Source organism: Camellia sinensis, chromosome 14 (genome assembly GCF_055761805.1).
Source record: "Camellia sinensis isolate YWXY chromosome 14, ASM5576180v1, whole genome shotgun sequence".
In the NCBI taxonomy this organism is placed as follows: domain Eukaryota; kingdom Viridiplantae; phylum Streptophyta; class Magnoliopsida; order Ericales; family Theaceae; genus Camellia; species Camellia sinensis.
This window is the reverse complement of record NC_138974.1, coordinates 107,160,094-107,169,470: the sequence shown is the minus strand read 5'-3', so window position 1 is coordinate 107,169,470 and position 9,377 is coordinate 107,160,094. Positions and strand designations below refer to the sequence as shown.

At 38.2% G+C, this 9,377-nt stretch overlaps 1 protein-coding gene across 1 annotated transcript; it reads right to left on the bottom strand.

The window, feature by feature from the left end:
• Positions 1 to 585: 585 nt before the first annotated feature.
• LOC114293056 (uncharacterized) lies at positions 586 to 3,802 on the bottom strand. Its single transcript, XM_082905183.1, has 4 exons — positions 3,460 to 3,802; positions 2,952 to 3,161; positions 794 to 863; positions 586 to 655 (listed from the first exon to the last, which is right to left on the bottom strand). The coding sequence occupies exons 1-4, from the start codon at positions 3,800 to 3,802 to the stop codon at positions 586 to 588; spliced, it is 693 nt and encodes a 230-aa protein (XP_082761309.1).
• Positions 3,803 to 9,377: the final 5,575 nt, after the last annotated feature.

The following is a 9,377-nucleotide window of genomic DNA, read 5'->3' as shown; positions in this document are numbered from 1 at the left end:
AACAATATAACTCTGTATTGGCTCTTTGCACAACTTCTGATTCTGCCTGCCCATCTTTACACGTCAGCCACACCGGATTTGACTTACTTTTTCCCCTCAAGAGGGTACTCCAATCTTTCTCAGCCTACTAGCTGGCCATTTTACAATTGGAGGTAATATGATGAAATTACTAGAAGAAAAAATTGGTTTCTCCACAGATGGTATTGGGAAAATAGCCGCTGCATATGCTTCCTAATAATTCTCCACATGAAAATATTTTTCAACACAATCATTAAGATTATATGCACTTCTTTGGATAGCCGCAACAACATGTTCACAAGGAAATCCATTTACTTGCCACTGGTAGCAAGAACAAACACGGCGTCCAATATCAACTGTAACTGATGGAAATGAATGCAACTTGAACACATCATCATTAGCTTTACTCACATTCCATGACCTACTAGTATTGAATGAATCCTAGAGCGTAGTCTTAAAGGTAGGGAAAACAAGTCCATTTCACTTGTTTTCAAGTTCCCTCTGCTCTAGCATTTGACACATTATTTGATTCCGAACAATATCAACCAATTTTGTTATTGAAAGATTTCATGCTTCTTTGATCCAATTGTTGAATGATTCAATAGCATTGGATGTTATCTTTCCATATCGTTGTCGTCTGACATATAACAACAAAAATTGTCACATGTTAATAACATATGTGACATTTCACACTGCTAGAACACCACAAAAATATAAACAATGTACAGATAACCATCATTATATTCCATGAAATACACAATTGTACACACTATACCTAAAGTAAGCATTTGCCCAATGTTCAGGTTCCAACATTGACAAGAAGTTATATGCTCGTTGCTTCCCCTCTGTAACGCCCAGATAAATACAATAAATCCCAACTCATGAGCAGAAGAATAATAGAAACAATATACTTTCATTCATCTGAGTTTAATATACATGAGAGACTGGTATGAGAAGGAATAAAAGTTATACAAACATTCATTTGCCTTAATGGCTTACATCTTCCCAAGTCGTTGCTTGTTTATAACAAAAATGAGCCTAACTCAATCACAAATTAAAGCCCTTGGCTATACAAAATAGATACGACAAAAATAGAAGCTATTGCTATGAATCCCTCCAAGCTACTGCCTTGGCGGAGGCATATCACCAACACTTGAAAACAGTTTTTCCCAAATAGGGTGAGCCAAAGCCCAGTAGAAACAATCTAACAAAATATATGAGTTTTAATGAAGATATAAGTAGAGTGTGCATATACAATGTCCGCAGTAAAATCATTCAAGTTTTTACAAAGTCACAATATGCCAAGTTTTGTATCCCTATTCTTGTTATCTTAATTTCATTCACGTCAATTCATTTCATCGCAACTCATGAGCCAATTTCATTATTTCCCAGACAACCCAACTGAGACTACAACCTAGTGGTGCTCAAAATCAATACCTTAATCACACAAACACTTCAATTTGCCATTTTACGGAAATTTTGTCCCCAGGATTCGGCACCCATGTATACGCGTGATTTTGGGACTTTTGCCCTGGACACACAGGCTAACTTAATTCAATGGATTCCATCCCCTTTCTCCTCCCCAACGTAGAGTACATCCACTTTCTCCTCCCAAACATCATACATATACAATGTATTTAAAATACAATCATATTCAATGACAACCAACAAGAGATTAATTTCAATTCACCTAATCCCCATGTAGTTTCTACAACAATCATAGCTATCTTCCACCGATAGCCCAATACTAATATTTCTAAACAGATATTCAATCTCAAGACAAATAATTTATTCAAACTTTCGTAAATGAGTGATAATACATATTCTTCTCCATCATTTATGTTCATATCCATTCAATTTCATATTTCCAATCCCAATCCCATTTGTTTATACAAAATAAATATTTGAAGCATTTTAGGGCAAATTCCTTCTTTCTTAAATATCAACCTAAATGCCAAAATCAACTATTTTTTCATAATATAACCTCATATTAAACCCCATTACCATTTATAACCCATTCACTTTGAAACCCCTCTTTTGATTAAATACCCAAACCCTAGGTTTGTTAATAGTACACCCAAATTCTACCATTTTTACACAACAACCCATAACTAAGTTAAATTTCATATAAGAGTGTAGAAAAATCCCTACCTCAAAGAGAGAAGACGAGCACGGAAAAAATGAAACTTCAAAGATGCTCAAACCCAACTCTATTTGGATCAAAATGAAGATCTTGAGATGCTCACTTTTTTTAACAAAGGCAAGTGGGTAGAGAGATCACTAGAACTAGGTGAAAATGTAGAGAGAAAGAGTGTTTTAGAGAGAGAAGGTCCTGATCTAGGGTTTTTAGGAAAAAGGAGTATGAAAAATGATGTAAAAAGTTACTTTCGTGATCTAATATACGCACAGTCCGCTCGAGCGCAAGAAGTGACGCTCGAGCATTAGACACAATAAGTTATTCCGCTAGAGCTCAAAATATACGCATCTAGTAGTTTTGCAGACAATAAACCAAGGCTCGAGCATGAGAAAATACTGCTCGAACGCCCACCCGCTCGAGCATAGGAAACGCCGCTCGAGCATAGAATACACTCTCCCAGTAGTTTTGCAGACCTGCAAAAGTACTGAGAGAGCTCAAGCCGAGGACCAAAATCCTAGGCAACAAAAGTTTGAAAACTAAGCACTAACTTATTCCAAACATGCTCGATACAACTCAATAGTCAAACTTAAGTAAGAATAAGAGGGAACAGACATGATTAACCATACGAGGCTATGAAACCCGAGTTCAGAACACAAAATGGGTTGTGTCTAAACCAGAAACGTTATACCACTACTCTTTAACTATTCTAGTAATGTATGAAAACCCGTCACAGTAGGTTCAGATGCACAATCACTCAACTTCCCTATTAGGTGTTCCTTGAAACCATTCTCCTTACCTTTTAACTTGTCACTAAACTTATTCTTTAGGTGTTGTAAACACCATCCACGATATGCTAATGGGAATGCCTTTGGCATTGCTTCCAAAAGGCCTAAGTTATGATCAAATACAAACGTCAAGCATCTATCATCAGTAATTACCTTTGACAATTCATATAGAAACCATGACCAATTGGATTCACTCTCCGAATCAACAATTGCAAAGGCTCCTGGAAACAATTCGAAAAACAAAACCACTGTTAATAGTCACATCTGACACACAAAAAGAAAACAAATGTAAAACTTCACATCAAAAAGCTAAACAAATCTTGATTATTGTCTTTAGCTGTTGTTGCAAGCAATTACCCTTTGTATCTCCCATTTAGAAATGTTCCATCAAAAAAAAACAAACAAAGGGAGACAATATTTAAAGCCAATGATGCATGCAGTGAATGCTACAATAAACCTTTTAAATTGGCTTGTCTTCAAATCATAGTCAATATTGATATGACTTCCCAAATTATAAACGCTTAACAGCATCACCGTACCATCTCAATTGGTCAAATGATGTTGTGTAATCACCATGCATAGCCTTCCTCGCCTTCTCAACACCTAACCATACAACATGGTAGCTGATATCAAGTCCATAGACTGCCTTGAAAGTATATGCCACATCAGTGGGGCACGTTGGTGGTCTGTCCCTAACACGTTCAGATACAATATTTGACACTAAATCAGAGCTGAGGCTTGGATTTTTTGAAGTACGAACATCAGCACCACAACTATGTGTCTTAATCCATCTCTTGAGGCAGAAAAATTGGTTTACTCTTTGGGCTCTGCCGTGCATAGACCACAAAACATCCCCTATCATCTCTATGTGAGCATACAATAGTAATTCGTTTTAAATCATTCTTCAATATTTGAATTTAAACCCATCAATATGTGTTATACCATTTGCCCAAACTGCAGACAACAAAACCTTTTCACTGTGTGCACAATATCTACGAAGCAAATTTCCCCATGTTCAATGCGTATATTTGCTAAACTACTATGTCCATCAATGCCTGATGTTTGCTCAACAACAACATCAATTCGGTCAACTCCAATCGATTTACCAAACAATAACATATTTTGAATTTCCTCATTGTTATCTAAATGACAATTCTTATACCCCGTCAATCGGTAAAACATAGTGATTGAATTGGCAGACAAATCAGACCATTTGTTGGACACACTGTAGACACCTCATTTTTGACCGTCCTTAAGACTTGGGCGTCACTAATTGCTTACTTGGTGATGAAAGTTGTGTAGTGCAAAGGTTCGATTTCTTCGGCAAGAGGAGAGTCAAATCCTAACCTCACACCCCATTTTGGACCAAAGATATTTTGAATGGTTTTTAGACCTTAAAACCTCTCTTTCAAAATATTTTTGAAAATAGGTTCCTACGATGTTCCGACGCTCACACTTTGTTAAATGTTGCGCTTTTCGGTAAACCTAGTAAGGACAAAGTGGAAATGAATGAAAGAGAGATGAAATCTTTGAAAAATCTTTCAAAACACCTTGTGTAGGGGTTTGGAGTTGAAGAAAAGAGGAGACGAGAGAAGAAAACTGGTTTGGGAGAAGTTCGGCATGAATCCGGGAAGGATCGAAACTGAGTGGCTTCACCAAAACAGACATAACTTTTTGCACAACTGGAATTTTGATGTGAGGCTGTCACCATTGGAAAGCTTACTTCTGGGGATTCAATTTGGACGCAATAATGACCTTAAAAGGAGTCCATATGAAAGAGATATGCCCATTTGAAGTTTGACTTGCAGAGCAAATTTTTGCTGTCGGCCAGAAAAGTAACCGGTCGGCCAGTTAAGGTGGCTGGGCAGCCAGTTAAAGTAGCTTACTAGCCACTTTTGTTAAAAATTCATTTTTTTTGCAGATCTTTCTTCTCCAGCTGTTATACACTGCTCCAGATATTTCCAAACTCAGATATTTCGACCAAAGCTCCATTTTTGCTATATATGGAGCCATATCACTCATTTTGGGAAAAAAGAACAAGAGAGCAATTGTGGGAGCCTCTCTCTCTAAAAAATCCTCTCTCTCTAGAAAATTTTCAGAGCTAAATCTCTGTGTCTCTCTCTAGAGTTCACTCGCTCTTACCCTTGTGTGCATACAAGAGATACACTTGGAGATACGCCTCTCCTTGGCCTAGGCATCCTTGATCAAACTTGATCACAATTGGGCTGAGATCCCTTGAAGCCTATTTTGAGCTCTCAAAGCCGGTTTAAGCTCAGAATTTTGGCCATTTTGCTGCTGTGCTTCAAGGGTAAGCACTTCATCTTTTCAAGCTTATTTTTGCACACTTGCTTTATCCCCCACTTTCCATTGTTTTGTACTATTTTGGGGCTGGTTTTGAACCATAAAAAACTCTGATTTTGAGGTCCTAAAATGGTGGTTTAAGCCTTGTTTGGCTAGGGGCTGTTTCCTCCCTTTTGCTCCCTGGCTTGTAAGGCCTTTTAAGCTATCTTTCAAGCTTTTGCAACCATCTCTTTTTGGCCCTTTAACCACTGAATTCTAGAGGAATTTTAGTTGTGGAAAGGTACTTTTGAGGCCCAAAATGGGAGGGGGTGGTCCCTCCTCCTCTTGTCTTGTTAGCATGTGTTGTTGGCCTACCAAATGAGCATGTGTTTCTACTTCTTTGTGGCTTTGTTCAAGCACTTTTTTTGTGATTTTTTAGACCTACCATAATTCTATTTTTGGCTTGTTTGATCATTGGTTGCTTGCTCTTTACACTTGTAGTGTAATCTTGCTCACTAGACTTGCATGCCTAATGAGTAAGCTTGTTATTCTAGCAAGTATTGGCTTCACTCCAGCATGTTTTTGGTGTTATTTTGACATGCTTTAAATCTGATTTTAGTTGGTGGGGTCATCTCTTGCTTGGTTTTTGTACTTGTAGTGCAATCTCACTCATTAGCCTTGCATGCTTAGTGTTTTGGCCTATTGTTTTAGCTTGTTTTGGCTCTATTTTAGCATGCTTTTGGCCTTGATTTAGCATGCTTAAACTCTGTTCCAAGTGGTCTTGGTCATGTATGGCTTGCCTTGTAGGGCTATAGTGTAATTGGCTTTGCTAGTCTTGTGTTTTGAGACCCCTAGCATGCCTTATTTGTGATGTTTGTATGATATGGCATCATTTGGCATGGTATTTCAGAGCATATACTTCTATCATACTCTCATGTTTATCACTCTTTCATTGTGTTTAAGAGTTGTGCCCTTATACCTAATTTGTGAGCCAATGCATGAGTATATTTTTCATGCCATCTATGCTGCAAGTCTAGCATGCTTTTGCTACAATTTCAACCTACCTTAGGTCTATTTTGAATGGTTAAGGTCATTTGAGCATTGCTTAGTACGGTTGTAGTGTAAACGACCTTAACTAGCCTTGAGTTTTGGGGCCTTTAAGATGTTGTGTATGTGTTGTTTGCATGGTATGACACCATTTGGTATGTAATTTTAGAGCTTATATCTTTGCCATGCTTTCACATGTTTTCACTCTTTAAATGCTTTTGGAGAGTTGTGCCTTATGCCTTGATCATGAGCTAATTTGTATGCATAATTGTCTAAGCTTTTGAGCCAAAGTTTCAACATGATTAGGCCATTGTTTTGGCACATTTAACCTCTGTCCGGGGTTGGTTTGGTCATTTAGACTTAGTATTGTATGCCTATAGTGTTATGCTCTTTGCTGGCTTCAATGCTTTCGACTCCGAGTATATCTTGCATGCATCATTTCCATGCTTTGATGTCATTTAGCGTCCTATTTCAGTGCTGGAATATGTGCCATTGCATTCCATCTTTCATTTATTATATCACTTTCAAAAGTGGACTTAAGCCCTTTGTTGGTTTGAGCATGAGATTGAGGCGTTCATGCCTAATGGTTTTAGCCTTCTCTTGAGGATTTCTACTAATTAACGGCATGATGCTTCTTTCATGCTCAAGAAGCTTGTGGCTTGGTCCATCTTTCCCATTAGAGGACTTTCACATTGAACTAAACCGGTTAATGAATGACTCGATAATTTTAAAATGTGTAAACAAGAATTGAGCAAAGTAAAACATGCAAGATAAGCATGTTGTTTGCATTGCATTGTGTTTGGATCGGATGTTAATCTGAACACAAGGAATGTGGCACGTTTCATACTCAAAGTGATGAAATGTGTTGCGTTTCTTGGTCGTTGTCACCCTTGATCATGCATGATAGGGTGACAACACTTCGAGTCTTGTTTGTGCATTCAATAACATTGTGCAAGCTTGGCTTTTTGGCCATCATGCATTGAGATGTGTGATTGGTGGCTTGGAGGCCGAGTACTATGCTCCTTTGAGCTTGAGAAATGATAAGGAGAGTAGTTCTACATACATTTCCATGCAAATGCATTGCTGTGCCTTTGTTGATCTCTGTTGCAGCAAAATTGGGATTCTAGAAAGGGAAGTTGCCAGCCAGCCACTTGCACTAGCGTGCCGACCACTTGCATTGGCAGGCCGGCCAGTTGAGGCAGCCTACCGACCAGTTGAGGTGGCCGGCCGGCCACCTGCAGCAAAATTTTCCAAAATGTTCCTGTTTTGGGGCAAATGCAACCTGAAAGTGTGTTTGATGCTCTGAGGTCACCGCGAGTACAAACAGAGACAACTTATGGCAAGGCAATGCATTTCCGGGCGAAGCAAACCGAGCATGCATGTCTCCCTCCCCCGAGGCCATTTTGTAATTAATTAGTTAATGTGTTTAGCTGATTCAATTCATCTTTGTAATATTCTAATTAGCTTAGATTGGCTAGTTATTCATTTTCAATTCGGTTTGTAATTAATTAGCTAGAATAGTTAGTTAATTAGTTGATTTGTAAGAAGTAGCTTAGCTTAGCTCTTGTTCATTTGGACCCTTCTTCGAGAGGGTGTACTATTGTAATAAGTGTGCGTGTGTGTGTGCTTGTCTTCCAACCCCACATCTTTCTCCCTTTTACTTATCAGCTTTTGATGGTTAGTTTAGGGATCATTTTCAATTAGCATACCTTATGCTTGCATGCGTGCATCATTCATTTGTATTGCATGTACGGGGCTCGGCGCATCATTCAAACTGCATCATATTTCAATACTTTTTTGAATACATATATCGTATTGTCGCATTCATATGCCATCTTAGATAGCCGAGCCTATTTAGTTGCATTTTGCATGTGTTGCATTAGGCATCCTAACATTGCTAGGATCATGCATGATTTCTAACTAGTTTTATGTTTTGGCTTGGAGTACACTGTAAGTGTTTACGCTTTAGCATATTGCATGAGTGTAAGTGTTGCCATGTTAGCATGATTGCCATAAGGCTATTTGCTTAATTGCTTAACTGCATGAATGCCTATGGATGCAGGCTTCATTACTTGAATTCGAACAATTCATCAAAATGTGAGTTTTAAGCCCACTTTGCGAAGTAGCAAAATCTTGTTTTCAAGCCCACTTGAGGGTGGAAAATCCACGCTTTAGCCTACTTGCGAGTAGCATTTTCAAACCATTTTCAAAAACAAACATGAGTTGTTTTGTTCCAATTCTCGTGACTGAGTCTATACTTATAGGCTGTGCGCATCACATAGTAAGATTAGTTAATAACCGGAATAAGAACACATGTGTTTATAAAACAACATATCATGATTAGTAGAGGCCGATCCTTTGATCGGGCGAGCGGGAGTGCTCATTTCATGACCTTCTCCCTTCGTACCTAAGTTCTCGAGCCGAGGCAACTTTGGTGATAACGGACACATGGCCTTAGGCACGAGTCAGGGTTTCCTAAATTTCTCAAAATAAAACATTTAGGTGGCGACTCTGTAATTTGGCAAAGCAGTCCATGTTTGGCACTTCTTGATTAAAATCAATTTTTCAAAACGATTTGCCCGATTTGGACTCTTTGGTGATTTATCATCTTACATTGCACTTTATGAGACTAGATACATAACCGTGACAGGAGTCCGAACTGTAGTAGCTATGAACCCAAATCCACGCCCTCTCCGAAAGGGGGGACGCGCGAAGGAAGTTCGGGCAGTCTACACACACATTTCACCAACTCATCAAAGGAAAATGATTGTACCATATTTATCACAAACATGTTTGTCCCATAGCAGCACAACAACATGAAAAAATCCATTTGTCTCGTATCGCACTGCAAAATCATCAATACTATATAAAACTATTTGAATATTCAATCACATTTATATGTCTGAAAATTTGCTAACACAGTGAAATGCGTCATGACTTTTTAAATAGTTCAAATATTCACATCATACAAAAAAAAAAAAAAAAAAAATCCTACTGTTTCAACAAACAATCATAAACCCTACATTTATCATCGTACACACTACATACAACAAATTCTAAGCTCACAACATACACTCATACATACAATGTCAATTATACAACTCGCATAC

Excerpts from the sequence above, each read along its gene's own strand:
- LOC114293056 (XM_082905183.1), bottom strand. The coding sequence starts at position 3,802 with ATGATAGGGGATGTTTTGTGGTCTATGCACGGCAGAGCCCAAAGAGTA. Across the intron at positions 864-2,951 it reads GTTTAGTGACAAGTTAAAAG|AGGGGAAGCAACGAGCATAT; the intron begins GTAAGGAGAATG and ends TGGGCGTTACAG. Across the intron at positions 656-793 it reads TGGGCAAATGCTTACTTTAG|ACGACAACGATATGGAAAGA; the intron begins GTATAGTGTGTA and ends GTTATATGTCAG.